Source organism: Esox lucius, chromosome 7 (genome assembly GCF_011004845.1).
Source record: "Esox lucius isolate fEsoLuc1 chromosome 7, fEsoLuc1.pri, whole genome shotgun sequence".
NCBI lineage: Eukaryota > Metazoa > Chordata > Actinopteri > Esociformes > Esocidae > Esox > Esox lucius.
In genome coordinates, this window is record NC_047575.1 from 6,639,798 (window position 1) to 6,659,033 (window position 19,236).

General features: G+C 39.7%; 2 protein-coding genes across 6 annotated transcripts in view; one reads left to right on the forward strand and one right to left on the reverse strand.

Moving 5' to 3' along the window:
- On the reverse strand, positions 1-19,228 carry mettl27 (methyltransferase like 27). Of its 4 annotated transcripts, XM_034293249.1 has the most exons (7): positions 19,010-19,228; positions 14,101-14,232; positions 11,734-11,862; positions 11,479-11,614; positions 11,252-11,344; positions 9,011-9,046; positions 1-1,768 (listed from the first exon to the last, which is right to left on the reverse strand). In XM_034293249.1, the coding sequence occupies exons 2-6, from the start codon at positions 14,212-14,214 to the stop codon at positions 9,021-9,023; spliced, it is 498 nt and encodes a 165-aa protein (XP_034149140.1). In that variant the 5' UTR covers positions 14,215-14,232; positions 19,010-19,228; the 3' UTR covers positions 1-1,768; positions 9,011-9,020. The 4 variants fall into 4 exon arrangements, with proteins under 4 accessions (XP_034149140.1, XP_034149141.1, XP_034149139.1 ...); XM_034293250.1 differs by lacking the exon at positions 9,011-9,046 and having other exon boundaries at positions 1-2,163; XM_034293248.1 differs by lacking the exon at positions 1-1,768 and having other exon boundaries at positions 7,871-9,046.
- The window catches only part of nf2b (neurofibromin 2b (merlin)), a 12,450-nt gene continuing 11,939 nt past the window's right edge, over positions 18,726-19,236 (forward strand). For both annotated transcript variants that reach the window (XM_010904996.5, XM_010904997.5), the window contains exon 1: positions 18,726-19,090. The gene's annotated coding sequence lies outside the window, so the exon portion shown is untranslated. The remainder of the gene's footprint in view (positions 19,091-19,236) is intronic.

The window sequence follows — 19,236 nt, forward strand, 5'->3', positions numbered from 1 at the left end:
GAAGGCAAGGTGTGGTATATTGCCAAACATACCACACCTAAGGGCTGTTTCCAGCCACTTTGCTATATATCGTGCCTAAAAACAGCACTTAGCTCTGGGAATATTGGCTATATACCACATCCCCTCATATCTTTTCCACAAATTATACAAAGACTGCATGGAGGATTTAAAAACCTTAGTTTTACCAGTCAGGAAGGTTCCAGCTCTGTTTTCAAAACCAATGTGAAACCACAAACCTACATTCTTACTTCCATACCTCATGTACTTTCTTGGGTAAATGTGTACTTTATTTGAATTAGGTGTATTGAAATAATATTATAGATTCTTATATGAAGAATATAACAGAAGACATCACTAAGAAGGCATTTAGTTTTTATTAGATTTGTGTATTCGTGAAGTTAAACCAGGTGTACATGTTTTGTTGTTGTATGTACTGTATCTAAGTCCACACACATTAAGGCCTAAGCGAATACAAACCTTTATTTATTACTACTAATAATAATCACACATTGAATTCAGTAAACCTGTAGATTTACATTCATGGGATGATTTTTGGTTCTGCCACAATAAATTAAATAAACTGGATTGTTGTCTGTGAATATCAATATGGATACCACCTTTAGTCATGCATTGCAAAAGGAGAATCAGGTTTCTGTGTTGACTGCAGGTGGTTGCTTAGCCTGCTCTGAGATCTTGTGCTGTTTTGCCAATGTTTACTGTACTGTTATTATCAAGTTAGCAACTATCGGAACCATAGATTGAGAACCAGGCTAGATAGGCTCCCCCTGTGTGGTTCCACTGGAATGCACAGCCAGCTGGCCAAACTGGTCTGACAGAGAATGAGCTCATAATGACGGGGCTTTTGACATGACTGTTCAAAACATGACATTCTTTTCCCTATATAGGGCATTACATCAGTACACCACGGCCCATAGAGCAAATGATGTGTTTGTTAAGAATTCAAATCTGAGTTTCATGAGGTTATATAAACGGAAGTACATCTAGATTTGGTTTATTCAAATATTTGTATTTTCCTGTTTACCCTGAACATTTTATCTGTGAAAGTCACCCAGTACAATATTACTTGGGTAATAGTCTAAAAGTATTTTGTATAAAACCTTTCTATAGCAGAATGAATCACATCCTTAACAATCTTGAATCATTTATATTTAAGGGGACATTTGTGGGATCCTGCCTCCAACATTTACAAGAAAGAATTTAAACAGAAAGAATTTTTTTACTTATTTGTGGATGGAGTACACTAAAAAGAAGCATTTCAGATTGGGTCAGCATGTTCTCTTGAATGTGAATTGTGAATTGAACATTACTGTTCTGCTTGGCATATAAAATGTAACAAAAACTTTAGACATTCAGAATATATGGTGTAAATGAAAAAGTAAAAGTGGTAAAAATAGAAATAGAGCAAGTAGAAATAAGCCATAAAATGTATTAAATTAAAGTGCTTTAACTTTCCTGAAAACACAAGCTATACATTTATGAACATGGTCTACTTTAAATGTAACATATTTTGATAAAAGCATATTAATCTTCATTAACATTACTGACTATTTGCATTCCACAATCACAATCACAACCACCAAAACAAAAACAAAGATTCTACAATATGCCTGCGGTAGACTATGATGTCAGATTCTACTATTGAACAAAGTGAGTATCGGGAATGAGTAATCTTACATCCGCTCCAGTCTCTAGACTCTGCTTTCTGTTGTTACGGTTGTTGTAGTTGTTGACCAAAACAAAAACACATCTGTTTTAATGAACAGATGAAAAGAAGCAATAAGATGAATGAAACAAGAAAACCAAAGACAAAAATGGGTGTAACCGGGGCTAAAATAAACAGGCAATTATAACATCACAGGCATGCATAGATTTTATTCATTTAAAAGTTAATTCACACAATTTCATTCTTATTCCAAAACAGAAGTTGGTTTTAAGAACCCACATTTGAAAATGAAAAAAAATTGCCATAATAATCAAATTCAGCTTTTCTAAATCAAGTATTTCTCTCCTCTTAGGAAACCAAAGATGACATTATTAGAAACTGGATGAATTCAGATCATTATGTGTAGGCCTAATGAAGTCAATATGCATTCCAAATCTTTACGTAGGTTAACAGTGAGTTGTTCTATTTCCATCTTTAACCTAAAAAAGCACAATGAAATAAGTCAAAGTTAATTATTAATTAAAGTTGAATGTCATTCATTGTTGTTGGTTGAACCAGCTTAAAGTTATAAAGGAAAAAAGTAATATTTTTGTTAAAAAAGCACATCCGCTCATTCACATATGATAGACCAAGGATGTTTTAACACCAACCAGTCCCTGATATATTACTCTTTACCGCCACCTAGTGATGGAACACACACTTGCATGCACAGACACACCCACACCATTGACAATGTGTTCTTTTAGGTTTTGCAATGTTGATTAGTTGTAGTCTGCAATGTGTGTTGCCTTGTTTAGGTGTGGCATGAAAGGAAACAAGGCCCTTGGCACGCAAATCATCAAACCACCTTTACAACCTTTTTGAAAACTATACCAATTAGAATAGAGCTTTAAGGAATGGGCTTTGGGGCACTGGGCAAAGATGGGGAAAGGGTGTTAGAATTAAAAGTTTTCTTTGGGTGAGGATTGTGTGTTTTTTTGTGGGGTTGACGGGAGGGCAGTGTCATTTTTTGGCTGGTTTTAAAAGCAGTTTGTGTGGTTTTCTTAATTTAAAAGCATTTTTTTTTTCTAGGCAGCCCTTTATTTAGCCAGCTTGTCCCTTTATTACTGAAATATTAAAATGAATTTGTAATTTTGCATTTGGTTATTCTGGGTTATTTTGAAGGACGATATAGTAAAAGGCCTAACCATGGAGCTCATTTAGCCAGTACTGCTTGTTAAGTTTACTCATTACTGGCTGCTTCACATCAAATATATACAGCAGTTCTCAATTCTCTCCTTGGGAACCAACAGACATTTCAAATTTTTGTTGTAGCCCTGAACTATCTCATCTGAGTCACCTAAATCAATGTAGTGATAATTAGTTCACAAGTTTAATCATTTGTGCTAGCTCTGAAAAATAGAAATATAACATGGAATGGCTGCTGATCCATGAGGAGAGGTTTGAAAATCAGTGCACCCCTTCTCCAAACAACCTGCCACTCACCTGAACCTCATTTTGAATGGGCTTTTGATTGGTGGTAAAATGTCTGTGACATGTAAGATCACTTTTAGACAAGGTCTTTGAAGAAAAGTGTGTTTATGGAGAATCCTGTCATTTCAAAGGCTTTTCTTAATTCGTTTGCACTCCTCACTTCACAAAAATGTAAATCTGCTGAAAGTTTGTTGGACCTTAATAATATATCCTAGTTTCTATTAACAAAAGCTCAGCATTTCATTTGTGTACAGTCTGGAAGATAATTACAATTGTTGGTATGTCCAAAAAACAAGGACAACACAGTCCTTTGAAGTTTAACCTGAAAGGACTCCTTTGAAATATGTTCTCATTAACTCAGAAGAATTCAAGTAGGCCTGTAACAACATTTTAAGAATGGTTGCTGCCTTCACAAAAACAGCTGTTCCCTACCAATAGAGGGCGTCACCTGTACAGTTCCAGTACAGGGGAGTTGCAGGCATATTACGGTGCAATACTCTCTTGTGCAACTCTGCTGGAAATACTCTGCCCTCATTTCAGGGTGGTTGCAGTTGGTTGGGGTCTCTTTGCTTGATGCCTGTCGGCGCCTGCCTCCCCCGGATTGGGCCACAGTGTCACTGGACCCCCTTGTCTCAGCCCCAAGGTCTTACACTACTATATTAATGTGCTGGGGGAGTAGGGTCAGTTCTCCTTCTCCAATGTAAACACTTATAAACCTAAGGAAGGCACTCTCTAAATGTTCTTGTCTCTGCTCTGTTCAAACTTAGGAAATTAGGTCTTGGCCCACACCTCCTGAGTACCAGGCTCTAAATGCTTTTTGCTGCCAAGTCCTCCTGGCTGTGTTGCAGATCAAGATGATACCAGATGATTCCAGCAGCCAGTCTGATAACCACCCCTCAGCTCCCACTCCACCCAGGTGTCCCTGTCCTTGTTCATCTGGTCATGTTTCTGACCTGGATTAGGTTTATAGACCCGGGACACAGCTAGCCCAAATGCATTTACTAATTATTACAACTTGTACTCTTAAAATGTTCACCCGGCACAGCTAGAAGAGGATTGGTCACCCCTCCGAGCCTGGTTCCCCTCTAGGTTTCTCCCTAAATTTCAGCCCCTCTTATGGAGTTTTTCCTAGTCACTGTGCTTCAACATTGTTCTTGCTTGCTCCTTGGGGTTTCCGGCTAGGTGTTTTGTAAAAGCACTTCTGCTGATGTAAAAAGGGCTTTATAAAAAAAATGTGATTGACTGTGATGACGTACTTTATTGTCAATTTCAATGGAGATTAATTGTGTGCATGCAGAGTACAAATATACAGCACAGAGAACACAGTATACACAGTTTTGATGTCAATGTGAGTATTTTTGCCAGACCACATAAGCAGAGCTGGCCAAGAAGAGCGAATGTCTCTTTACTGAGTGGGTGGGTGGATGATTGATTACCCATTGATAAATAGTAGTGTAGTGTAGTGGCATTCAATCCTTGCCACGGACAAAACAAATTAGGCATTAGGATTAGTTCTGGATAGATTAAAAAAGTTGGCTACAAGCTTCTATAGCCAACTGTTGCTCTCAATTTACATAGCGTAGTTCACATAGTGTAATTGTTGACTATTCAACTGTCGTTGTTTTTTAAAGAAACAAACCAGCCATGGACTGATTGGAGTAATTATTTTCATTATAGGTACTGTACAGCCAGACTAAAACTTTGCTGGCTATAGTAAGCCTAATGTAAAACTGTTAATGGTTATATTGGGATGGACGAACAGCCCTGCCAAAGAACACATTCCTCTCGATTTCAATTTACAAAGTGTAGTTCAGGTAACGTAGTGGAACCAGCCATGAAGTGAATGGAGTCATAGTTTTCTTTACTGTATAGCTAGCCATCTACACTAATCTGTTTCTAATTGAACGCAGTGAATGTAGTGTAGAGACCCTGTTATACCTGTTGTTGGTTTGGAACTTAGCTAATGTAAGGGAACTCGTTTTGAGAATTGTGTAGTTTGGACTCATTTGTTTAACAATGCAGAAGTATACAGACACCACATCTCTACACACATACATCTTATTTGCGTAGTGGTTAAAGAAGTTTTTTATTTTTTGCCTCTCCTTTTGCATACTTGCTACCCTCGCACCTCACTAAGGGAAACAACATTAATTTATTCTAATCGCAGCCTGGCAGAACTTGGCTCGACTGGTTCCTTTTCTTGTTTTCAGAATGGTGTACTTACTCTATATTTATGCATGCCTTTGCCACTAGCCGTTTGCGGGCGGGCGAGACAAAGAGAAACTTTACACTGACAAAGCTGACCTTGAACAAAGGTAGCGACTACAACATTGACATCTGCACCTATAATGGATTGCGCCTAAAATATGTTAACGTAGCTAGTGTGCTACATTACATTGCACGACATGTTCGATTTTTCTTCCATATGTGAATTAAATTGATAAAAAAATATATCAATATACAGTGAGGGAAATAATTATTTAATCACCTGCTGATTTTGTACGTTTGCCCACTGACAAAGAAAGGATCAGTCTATAATTTTAATGGTAGGTTTATTTGAACAGTGAAAGACCGAATAACAACAACAAATACAAGAAAAACGCATGTCAAAAATGTTATAAATTGATTTTCATTTTAATGAGTGAAATAAGTATTTGATGCCCTCTCAATCAGAAAGATTTCTGGCTCCCAGGTGTGCCAGGCTCCCTGCTAAGGGGACAGGACAACTTCACTGCATCAAAGGGACGATGGATGGGGCCATGTACCGTCAAATCTTGGGTGAGAACCTTCTTCCCTGAGCCAGGGCATTGAAAATGGATCGTGGATGGGTATTCCAGCATGACAATAACACAAAACACACGGCCATGGCAACAAAGGAGTACCTCAAGAAGAAGCACATTAAGGTCCTGGAGTGGCCTAGCCAGTCTCCACACCTTAATCCCATAGAAACTCTGTGGAGGGAGCCGAAGGGTCGAGTTGCCAAATGTCAGGCTCGAAACCTTAATGACTTGGAGAAGATCTGCAAAGAGGAGTGGGACAAAATCCTTCCTGAGATGTGTGCTAACCTGGTGGCCAACTACAAGAAACGTCTGTCCTCTGTGATTGCCAACAAGGGTTTTGCCACCAAGTACTAAGTCATTAAAAATGCAAATCAATTTATAAAATTTTTGACATGCGTTTTTCTGGATTCTTTTGTTGTTATTGTCTCTCACTGTTTAAATAAACATACCATAAAACGTTCCTTTTAAGCTTTTTTTGAAAGGAAAGAAAAAGGTGCAGTGGTCTCTTTTTTCCAGAGCTGTATATGTAGAGGATATCTCAACATATATTTACAAATGTGCCCTGAATATGTTTATGATATATATAAGTTACGTTTCTCACAATATCATAATACAATTCAGGTCATATATTTTATCGTTGAATATTATGTGTTAAAATAATGAAATACAGTTTTGCTCAAAAGTTTGCATAACCTTGGAGAATTGGCAATATATGTACGATTTGTAAAGAAAACATGAGTGAACAGGCAAAACACGTCCTTAATTTCTTATGGGATTCACATTCAAATGTAGGTTATAATAAAGAAAAAAATGAACTCACCCCTGTTCAAAAGTCTGCATACCCTTAGTTCTTAATACTGTGTATTGCCCCTTTTAGCATCAATGACAGCATGCAGTATTTTATAATAGTTGTCTATGAGGCCCTGAATTTTTGCAGGTGGTATAGCTGCCCATTCATCTTGGCGAAATACCTCCAGGTCATGCAGTCTTCAGTCGTCTTGCATGAACCAGATTTGAGATCTCCCTAGAGTGGCTTGATGATATTAAGGTCAAGAGACTGTGATGGCCACTCCAGAACCTTCACCTTTTTCCACTGGTGTAGTGGTACCCGGAGAAGTGGGTATACTGTAATCCAGTGGTGTAGTAGTACCCGGAGAAGTGGGTATACTGTAATCCAGTGGTGTAGTGGTACCCGGAAAAGTGGGTATACTGTAATCCAGTGGTGTAGTGGTACCCGGAGAAGTGGGTATACTGTAATCCAGTGGTGTAGTGGTACCCGGAGAAGTGGGTATACTGTAATCCAGTGGTGTAGTGGTACCCGGAGAAGTGGGTATACTGTAATCCAGTGGTGTAGTGGTACCCGGAGAAGTGGGTATACTGTAATCCAGTGGTGTAGTAGTACCCGGAGAAGTGGGTATACTGTAATCCAGTGGTGTAGTGGTACCCAGAGAAGTGGGTATACTGTATTTCAGTGGTGTAGTGGTGCCCGGAGAAGTGGGTATACTGTAATTCAGTGGTGTAGTGGTACCCAGAGAAGTGGGTATACTGTATCCAGTGGTGTAGTGGTACCCAGAGAAGTGGGTATACTGTATTTCAGTGGTGTAGTGGTGCCCGGAGAAGTGGGTATACTGTAATTCAGTGGTGTAGTGGTACCCAGAGAAGTGGGTATACTGTATCCAGTGGTGTAGTGGTACCCGGAGAAGTGGGTATACTGTATCCAGTGGTGTAGTGGTGCCCGGAGAAGTGGGTATACTGTAATTCAGTGGTATAGTGGTACCCGGAGAAGTGGGTATACTGTAATCAGGGGCGTAGAATTAGGGGGGACGGGGGGGTCATGACCCCCCAAATATTACAGACAGGTCAGAAATCCTGGGATTTTGCTAATGACTCATAATTGTATCCAAATGTAGTTACTTGGTGTTTGGTAATGAAGGGCCTACTTTCCATTAATCATTTTATTGTTATTCATAAATATAATAATAAATTGTGTTCATGCAATGGTACGCAAAATCATGATCCTATTAAACAGCTACTTTTTAATAGAATATTAAACAGCCACAATTAGACACAATTTATCAATCATTGGACACCTATTTGGAAGTTGAAAACAAACATTTCAGCACTTTGACAACAATTATTAAATGATCAATTTGTTTTGATTTTAAATGGAGCCAGAAACTTAATCAGAAAGTAGCAACAGAACTTCAAGGAGTATTAACCCAACTCCAACCACTGACTCCATTGAGAGATGTAGAATAGAGGTATAGGGGACACATACACATTAATAGTGTAGTAAAAACATTTACTTAAACTCCAGTAGAGAATACTACAATACAGAATACTACAGAACAGGTATTCCAAAGCAGTTAAAGGTTCTACCAAAAACAGTCAAACTTATGCATGAGTGTGGGTGAGAAAGTAAACATGTGATTGAGTGAGTGTGTGTGAGAGAGGTAGTGTATTGAATGAAAGTGTGTGCCATGTGGCCTATATTGCAGAGGTCTCTTTAGCTACTGATGCCTTTAAGCACAACTAACTTTTCAAAAGGTGTGGCATTTAGACGTCGCTGAAGGGACCAGTCCAGCAAAATAAATTAAACGCTCTACTGGAACTGATGATGGGATGATTGTGTCAAACTTCCAAAAAGGTGCTTGATTAGGGGATAATGCTCCAAAGATGCAAAGTACACGTTTCTCACCTTGACCTTCTTCTTCAGGTATGAATGCCTTTTCTGTTCTGATTTTAACAAGTTACTGAGTAGGTACCAATCAGAGGCAGCATTTTTATGATGTCATCCTTTTGACTTTTCACCAACTATTTTACAGTATGTTTAAGGTACAAAACACAAAACACAAGACAAGTATTTTGATAGAAAATATGAAGCCTTTTTCATCAAATACAAATGACAAAATTCTATTTTGTATTTGAAATACATATTTGAAATACATGCATCATAAATACTGCCCATCCTTGACTAACACCATGTAGATACATTGGAAACTACCCTAACCTACCCAGTTTCTTGCATCCTAACCAGAGGATTTTTGGACTTCATAGTAAATCTTTCACTTACTTTACTGTCTCTATAGGGCTGGCCAATCATTGGTGTCTATGAAGAACAAAAAACACAGTATACTCAGTAATTTACAGAGAAAGTGCAAATGAGATGACCAATTTACACCACAAGATTGCAATATTGTATTAAAATAGCAAGCTGTGTACTGTATGATCAACTATTGGCCATATGAAAACTGAAAGGTTTTAAATAAGAAATCTAGCTAACTGGCTACCAGTCCTGGAGTCAGCTTCCCTACCCGCATTTTCCAATTAAACTAGCTACTACTTCCAAAACAAAAAAATTATCAACAGTAAAGTTAGCTAAAAAACATTAGCTAGCTAAGGCAGTTAACGAGGGAGTACTGCCAAACCGCAACATTGACAAATTGATTTAAGGCAAAAATACGTCATTTACTGATATACTGTACCGTACAATCTGTACCAATACAGGATCCGGTTGCTTTCAAAATCTGGAAGAGCACCAGCAGAGCTGGCAATTTTATCTGCTGCTCAACAACGTTTATTTGGTTGGAAAAAGGCCAAAGTTGTTTGATGAGTTTGTTTCATAATGTATTTTGGAAGAAACGTTAAACCTATGGAAACATCATTTAGCCTCTGGGGGGAAAAAAATGAATATTCTGGCAAAATTTTACTGAAGTGAAGTAACATGAGGTTCTAAATAACCAGCCGAGCTATGTCATACGTCGGTCTCAGCCACATTATTTATTGGTCGTTTTTAAAATGTTGCGTTTGTAATAATTATGCGACTGGCATTAGTATGCTACTTTTTATATGCTTTATCTACCACAAAATTATGTATATTGTATATGTATATTGCATATATGTACACTGTACTACATTCATACGCATCAGTAAGAAGTCAGTGTACGCTATGCCAGCTTACAAAAAAAGTGGGTAGAAAGCGTATACCTGCGTATACACTCCACTAAAACACTGGTAAGAATGAGTGTACGCAAAGGCAGCTGACACACAGTGGGTATATTGCTTACCCTACATTACACCACTGCCTTTTTCTGCCTCAACCACCGGAGAGTTAACTTGGCCTTGTGCTTAGGGTCATTGTTATGCTGGAAAGTCCAAGAGCGTCCCATGCGCAGCTTTCGTGCAGAATAATGCAAACTGCATGCCAGTATTTTCTGATAACATGCCCCCACGACCCGGCCCCGGATGAAGCAGAAGAAGATGTATGTATGTATGTATGCTGCATTCATCTTGCCATCAATTTGCACAAGATTCCCCGTGCCTTTAGAGCTCACACACCCCCAAAAACATCAGTGAGCCACCACCATGCTTCACAGTGGGGATGGTATTCTGTTCACTATAGGCCTTGTCTCCAAACATATAGGTTGTGACCATAAAGCTCCAAATTCACTCCAAATTACAGTGTGCCAGAAGCTGTGAGGTGTGTCAAGGTGTTGTCGGGCATATTGTAACCAAGCTTTTTTGTGCCATTGGCGTAGTAAAGGCTTCTTTCTGGCAACTAATTTTGTTCAAGTATCATCGTATTGTGCTCCTTGAAACAACCACACCGTCTTTTTCCAGAGGAGCCTGTATTTCTCCTGAGGTTACCCGTGGGTTTTTCTTTGTATCGCAAACAAATCTTCTGGCAGTTTAGGCTGAAATCTTTTTTGGTCTACCTGACCTTGGCTTGGTATCAAGAGATCTATGAATTTTCCACTTCGTAATAAGTGATTGAACTGTACTGACTGGCATTTGCAAGGCTTTGGATATCTTTTCATATATTTGTATTTATAAAGATTACCTTGTTACACAGGTCTTTTGACAGTTATTTTCTGCTCCCCATGGCTCAGTATCTTGCCTGCGCAGTGCATCCACGTGAGAACTAACAAAGCCATTGACTACACACAGACACTAATTGCAATTTTAAAAGCCACAGGCCAAACATTAAAGAGTATGTAAACCTTTAATCAGGGTGATTTCTGTTATCATTGTGATTTAAAAAGGAGCCAAACAACTATGTGATGATAAATGGTTTCATATGATCACTATCCTTCAATAAAATAAATGTTTTTGCATGATCAGTCATATTTTCAAAATCAATGCCAGAATTTCACTATTTCTGCCAGGGTATGCAAACTTATGAGCACAACTGTATGTTGAATTTATAGTTTGGTTCAGTGTATACTGACGAACAGTTTACAATACATTAGTAAATTGTCTTGCTATGCGTTATGTACAGCATGTTTTTTCCAGTTCAAAACAGTCCGAATAATACCTGGTTTGGTGACCTGGCACAGCTCCCTGATGACACTCACTGGCACTTGTCCATCGCTCAGAGCCCCAACTATTATAACCACATCAAACTGCCCTGGAGGAGGAGGGGGAAGAGTTATGGGAAGGAGAAGGAAAGGGGTGAGTAGGAGATGAGAAGTAGTAAACTTTCAATGTGTTGTTTTTCTTTCACTGACTTTTGAGAATGATCGACATCAAAGTTCTGTGTACCAGCTTGGACAGGAAGTGATTCGTCTCCCAGCATGCATTGCCTCAGATCCTGATAGAGGCCTGTCTTACTGGCTAATCTTAGCATGCCTTTGCTCCCGTCAACACCCACGAAGTGCGTGAAGCCCCTCCTCTTCAGCTGAGAGCCACAAAACCAGAGACATTATCAACACTACCTACAACCTACAACTAAACTTTGTTAAATCTACTCAAGAATGTGGTGCAAGTAAGAAGGGATGTTGTTAAGTAAGGCTTAACCTGTGCTGCGACCAATCCTGTGCCACAGGCCACGTCCAGTACCACCGCCGTGTCCCGGTCACCATCGAAACTGGAGGACAGACAGTTTGCGGCCAGACTCGGCGCACGGTAATCAAGTAGACTGACGTCCTTCAGTGAGAGTTAATCATATACAGTTATTTTAGTTATCCTACACAATTATCCATAGGTGTACAGTGCATCATATAAAATTATACCCAGTTAAAAACCTATTGGACAGTTAATCTGGGACACAGGTGTCAAACTCAATCCATGTAGTGCACAGTGTCTGAGGATTTTTGCTACTACTTTTTAGCTAATCCATTAAGGGCACTAACAAATCAGGACCTCCCCTCACCTGGTTGTTTTACACTGCTGATTTAGGGGAGTAATAATGCCTTACAATACAGTTTGAAGGGGCAAATCTCAAATAACACCCATAGCACATGAGGCAAACAAAATGTACTGAAAAAAAGGATAGCACAATCTTGCTCTTTCACTCTGTGACAATAATCAGGAATGAAAATTTGCAATATCTTACAAATGTTTGTATTCGGAGGTTATTCTTATATGGGAATATACACTCACCTAAAGGATTATTAGGAACACCTGTTCAATTTCTCATTGATGCAATTATCTAATCAACCAATCACATGGCAGTTGCTTCAATGCATTTAGGGGTGTGGTCCTGGTCAAGACAATCTCCTGAACTCCAAACTGAATGTCAGAATGGGAAAGAAAGGTGATTTAAGCAATTTTTAGCGTGGCATGGTTGTTGGTGCCAGACGGGCCGGTCTGAGTATTTCACAATCTGCTCAGTTACTGGGATTTTCACGCACAACCATTTCTAGGGTTTACAAAGAATGGTGTGAAAAGGGAAAAACATCCAGTATGCGGCAGTCCTGTGGGCGAAAATGCCTTGTTGATGCTAGAGGTCAGAGGAGAATGGGCCGACTGATTCAAGCTGATAGAAGAGCAACTTTGACTGAAATAACCACTCGTTACAACCAAGGTATGCAGCAAAGCATTTGTGAAGCCACAACACGCACAACCTTGAGGCGGAAGGGCTACAACCGCAGAAGACCCCACCGGGTACCACTCAACTCCACTACAAATAGGAAAAAGAGGCTACAATTTGCACGAGCTCATCAAAATTGGACAGTTGAAGCTGGAAGAATGTTGCCTGGTCTGATGAGTCTCGATTTCTGTTGAGACATTCAGATGGTAGAGTCAGAATTTGGTGTAAACAGAATGAGAACATGGATCCATCATGCCTTGTTACCACTGTGCAGGCTGGTGGTGGTGGTGTAATGGTGTGGGGGATGTTTTCTTGGCACACTTTAGGCCCCTTAGTGCCAATTGGGCATCGTTTAAATGCCACGGCCTACCTGAGCATTGTTTCTGACCATGTCTATCCCTTTATGACCACCATGTACCCATCCTCTGATGGCTACTTCCAGCAGGATAATGCACCATGTCACAAAGCTCGAATCATTTCAAATTGGTTTCTTGAACATGACAATGAGTTCACTGTACTGAAATGGCCCCCACAGTCACCAGATCTCAACCCAATAGAGCATCTTTGGGATGTGGTGGAACGGGAGCTTTGTGTCCTGGATGTGCATCCCACAAATCTCCATCAACTGCAAGATGCTATCCTTTCAATATGGGCCAACATTTCTAAAGAATGCTTTCAGCACCTTGTTGAATCAATGCCACGTAGAATTAAGGCAGTTCTGAAGGCGAAAGGGGGTCAAACACAGTATTAGTATAGTGTTCCTAATAATCCTTTAGGTGAGTGTATGTTTTTATATCATCTCAACATTTGAAATTGAAGTAGATGCTGTTTAAGACCTAAAGACGCCCACCATGCTATTCTAAATGTGTAGCTCTGTAAGTATAGCATGGCGCTTGCAACACCATAGGTTGTGGGTTCCACGGGGGATTTCATTACTGTAAGTATCTTTGTGTAAGAGTGCAGCTAAATGACTAAAAATGTTAATTAGTTGCTATATAAATCTTTTTGTTCTGTAACAAGAAAAGCATGCCTAAATGCTAACAGAGTTAACCACAGCACACTCTTTTTAAGGCTGTGCTGTAAAACAAAATCAAAAATTAATTAATTACAATTAATGATTTGAGTAAAGGTTACTAGAGCTGTTAAAGTTAAATCTGTTGGTCTATCACAGCAAGGTAGGTAAACCAAATTGCTCAGGTCATTGGTAAAAAATTTATAATTTGTCAACTTGCCTAGTTTTGGTTGTAATAGCTTATTTTGGGACAGTTTATTTTTGGACAACCAAAATACATTTGGGAATGTGTTTCAAATGAAGAAAAATTGTTTCAGGGAAAAAATGAAAAATCCCTTACCTGGTCATAGTTCTCAGCCCAGGTGTTGTAAAAGTTGACCTTGTCTCCGGCCTCAGTGTTTTTGTGGGCTGATAGTATTACATCCTTCACATCCTCAAATGTTCTATGAGACATTGTAGGTCCTTGTCAAGACTTTTGAAGTAGAAAATAGTAGTCATAGATTTTTTGACAGGTGGCAACGACAGGTACAGTAGAGGGAATAAACCGGCTAGTCACATTTAAGCTTTTCCTCCCGTACCCATCAAAACAGCCCACCCCTTTTGTTCCATACAAGACAAACAACTCCACACGCATGTGACACATACAACAGAAAAACATGGACATTAATAATGGTAATAATGGTAATAATAATAATAATATAGTAATAAAAACAAGTAATAGTGGTGTAAAATAAGAACAAGAAACCAGGCAAGCCTAGTTCAGCCGGCCCGCAAAAGAAAGTGTTACCATCTCGAGATTCGAACCCGGGTCGCCCACTTGTAAGGCTGTGTCGTTTTGCCGGGGGTCAGTATAGCCTCTTGTCTCTATCCTGAACAAATCCTCTTTTACCACTGGCCATTTAATAGTTAATTGGCCATTCGTGTATGACATTGATACAGTTCAACTGACTAATGTTTCTTACTTAATTTACCTCGACCACAAATAGCGGCTATGTATGGCATTTGCCACTGGCCGTTTTAACAGCATATTAGCCAGTAATACGTTTTACCGGTATCTACTAACTTACTGGAATAGTCATAAGAATTGAGCAATTGCTAGAAAGTCTGCCAAAGCTATTTCAGTTCATTGCATAGGAACATATTTATTTATTTCATGGCAAAACAACATACTTTTTTCTTTCATTCGTGAATGACATTTATACAATATCTATCAATAAAGGCAAAGATAACTAACTTTTTCATCAAGTGAAAAGACGGGAGAATCGTGGAATCTACCAGAAATAATTAATAAATGTTGTTGCTATCAATAGATTCGAATATGGGTCCTTCATATGAGAGACGCTGTCTTTAACCACTACACCACGGCATTACAAGTTTCTGCAGTCGCTAGACTCCATTGAGGATTGTGTTAAATAAGCTAACTAGTATCTACTAACTGCAAAATGAGGAAATAAATGTTTGACACATTTGTGAAGCCAGCAATGGTGCACTTGAGTGTGTATTTTATTTTCCCCAGCTTTAGGAAGAATCTCCAAGCCAGTGAGAGGCAGAAGGGGGAGCGCCAATTTCCAATCCAAAGGATTCTGCGTCTGGCCAACAAGGACATAAAGGCAACAATGTCAACCTGTTCAGAGCTCAAAGAGGTCAAGTCCATTGGCACCCAAAAAATTGCTATCAAAGGGCATGGATGCAGGGCAAGTCCAAGCACCTTGGACAGAATTTTTTTAATTGAGTTCCAATAGGGTTGTAAGGCACTGCATTGAGTGAACATATGGGTGAGGTCACAGGGGGATGCATAACATCTATCACACCCATCATTCACATTGGGATATACACTAACGTAAAGGATTATTAGGAACACCATACTAATACTGTGTTTGACCCCCTTTCGCCTTCAGAACTGCCCTAATTCTATGTGGCATTGTTTCAACAAGGTGCTGAAAGCATTCTTTAGAAATGTTGGCCTATATTGATAGGATAGCATCTTGCAGTTGATGGAGATTTGTGGGATGCACATCTATTGGGTTGAGATCTGGTGACTGTGGGGGCCATTTCAGTACAGTGAATTCATTGTCATGTTCAAGAAACCAATTTGAAATGATTCAAGCTTTGTGACATGGTGCATTATCCTGCTGGAAGTATCCATCAGAGGATGGGTACATGGTGGTCATAAAGGGGTGGACATGGTCAGAAACAATGCTCAGGTAGGCCGTGGCATTTAAACGATGCCCAATTGGCACTAAGGGGCCTAAAGTGTGCCAAGAAAACATCCCCCACACCATTACACCACCACCACCAGCCTGCACAGTGGTAACAAGGCATGATGGATCCATGTTCTCATTCTGTTTACACCAAATTCTGACTCTACCATCTGAATGTCTCAACAGAAATCGAGACTCATCAGACCAGGCAACATTCTTCCAGTCTTCAACTGTCCAATTTTGGTGAGCTCGTGCAAATTGTAGCCTCTTTTTCCTATTTGTAGTGGAGATGAGTGGTACCCGGTGGGGTCTTCTGCTGTTGTAGCCCATCCGCCTCAAGGTTGTGTGTGTTGTGGCTTCACAAATGCTTTGCTGCATACCTTGGTTGTAACGAGTGGTTATTTCAGTCAAAGTTGCTCTTCTATCAGCTTGAATCAGTCGGTCCATTCTCCTCTGACCTCTAGCATCAACAAGGCATTTTCGCCCACAGGACTGCCGCATACTGGATGTTTTTCCCTTTTCACACCATTCTTTGTAAACCCTAGAAATGGTTGTGCGTGAAAATCCCAGTTACTGAGCAGATTGTGAAATGCTCAGACCAGCCCGTCTGGCACCAACAACCATGCCACGCTCAAAATTGCTTAAATCACCTTTCTTTCCCATTCTGACATTCAGTTTGGAGTTCAGGAGATTGTCTTGACCAGGACCACACCCCTAAATGCATTGAAGCAACTGCCATGTGATTGGTTGATTAGATAATTGCATTAATGAGAAATTGAACAGGTGTTCCTAATAATCCTTTAGGTGAGTGTATCTCAGCCAGTCTAGACTTGGAAAAGTTAAATCTATGTACAACCTTAAATTGAGTAAGACTCAGGCAAGCACATGCTGTAGTGGATTGTATCCTGTCAACTGCCTTATCCCACCACTCCAGAGTAAGCTCAACTCCCAACTCCTGCTCCCTAGCTAATCTAGACTTGTTGGTACCAAAAGGACATAACACATGAGTGGATCTGAGAAATTAAACCTGTCTGATCAGGTAGCAGAGACAGTAGACAGTAGGCAGGCTGGGGGGTAGGGCAGGGAAGTCTGTAAAATGGGACGAAAACAAAATGTCCAATCTGAAGGTAACGAAGAAATGAAATGGAGTCAAAGAATATCTGAAGGCCAGAGCGTGGAAACTAAAAAAGCCTCCCTCGTCAGAGAAGTCATGGAAGGACACAACACCCTTTCGTTTCCAAAGGGAGAAAGCAGTGTCTATTAGGGATGGGTGAAATGCGTGATTCCTATCAATGGGGTCCAGGGTAGACGCAGAGGAAAATTTAAAATTTAAACGAAATTGGTACCATATTTTATTTTATTTTTGGGTTACCAGTGTAGCAAGAGGGTGATGTAGGGAGAGATGGGCAAAGTAAGGCGAGAAGTGTGAGATGCAAGATATTTTCTCAAGATGGCACCACCAGCAGTCCGAGGCATGAATCCAGAACGTACATTTCTGAAAATTGGCCACCCAATAGAAGTAAATTATCTTTGTCTCATTCTTTTGAATCAGTCAAATCACAAACAGGCAAAACATGACGTGCAGGATACGTCTTTAAGTCGAATCAGACATTTTTCTCATAGAGCTTGCGCTTCACGTCAAGAAGTGACATCCTTTTCTCTGCTACTGGGAAGATGAACTCCTTACAACCACAAAAGAGCAACTGATCTCTGTTGGTCCTGAAAAGGGTTTTTCCATATCCTGGTAATTATGGAAACAGGCTATGAAAGCTCTGAGTCTGGGATCACCAGTATTTATAGCGACATGGACGTCCACCACGGCCACGTAAATACAATTGCAGATGTAAATGTAATTACTAAACTCCACCAAAACAATAACAGCGTTTTAAAAAATCCAAATACACTTCTCATAAGAATTATGGAACATGTAATCCCGTAATCATCACAGTATAACAACAAGTCAATATCCATCTGTCCAGATAGTCCCTGTGAAATGCGTTTCTGAAATCAGTGAAGACCGGTATAGGTTGGTAATTTTTAGCACAGAAAATGTTTTCAGGTGTGATTGTATTTGTATTCACGGATGTGCATGACATATAATGTCCCTAGTGTGGCACCTTGTTCCCTCCCTCAGAATCTGTATGCAAGCCTCACATTCTACACTTAAGCCATTAGTTGTCTACTGGGCCCTTCGATTTATGTGGTTATAGTCTTAGGACTCATCACTGGAAATGGTATGAAAAGGTGGGTTGGGCCTCTATGTATGACACTTTTTTTAATTTACAAGGTGCTTTTGAAGAAACCTCTAGCATATCTTATTATTATTACGTATTAACGTTAAAACGATTAATTACAACACAAGAACGCAGGATATATATATATATATATATATATATATATATATACATATATTTTTTAATAACCCGTCTGGCTCAATCAAAGTGAATGAACTTACTACGACCAGCCAAACACAGCGGTCCACGCAAAATAATGTCTGGACAATTACGGCATGTTCGCTTTCAAAACTTTTCCAATGTTGCAGTTATAAATCGCATTAACTAATACATGATTACAACATGTTACTAACTTTTGGAGAGGCATGTATAGTTGTTTTTGAACTAATGTTCTACCTAGCTTAATTCCGAAACTGCTACTAGGTACATTTATTATTGAAAGTCTTAAGTCTGCTGAACAGCTCGTCGCATGTGGCGCACGCGCAACAGTGAATTCGTATTTGAGTTGTTATTCATGTTTCCACCTGTAGAGCGCGAGTCAAAACAATAGCATTAGCTTCTAGAAAATACCCTAATTTAAGCAATACGGTAGCGAAGTTAGCCGCTTACCCGTCCTTTTCAAAGGTTTCGTCTGTATAACTTTAGCAGAGTGGCCATTTTTCACCAACTATGTCTAGGGAGGATTGCTTACAGTTTCGACCGTCCCAGAATTTGTTTTGGTCCGCTTTCGTGGCGTAAACCTTGTTGGTGTTATCGTAGCCAGACAGTACATAGCTATTTAGCTATCTTAGCATACGGCGAATATCAGCCTTACGTGTGAATTCTTGGACTGCAGGAGTGGATAACTTCAATCCAGGGATTTGGCCTAGTCTATGAACGTTGGTGACTTGTTAAGGTAAAGACGAGTCGCAGTTCACTACGTTACAGTATGCACGCTACGTGATGTTAATAATTTCTGACTGCGCTGGATATGAAAAGCCAATCTGTATTCTTCTCTTGCTAGCTAGTTTACCTAGACCAAACCAGTTTACACTTTGCGCA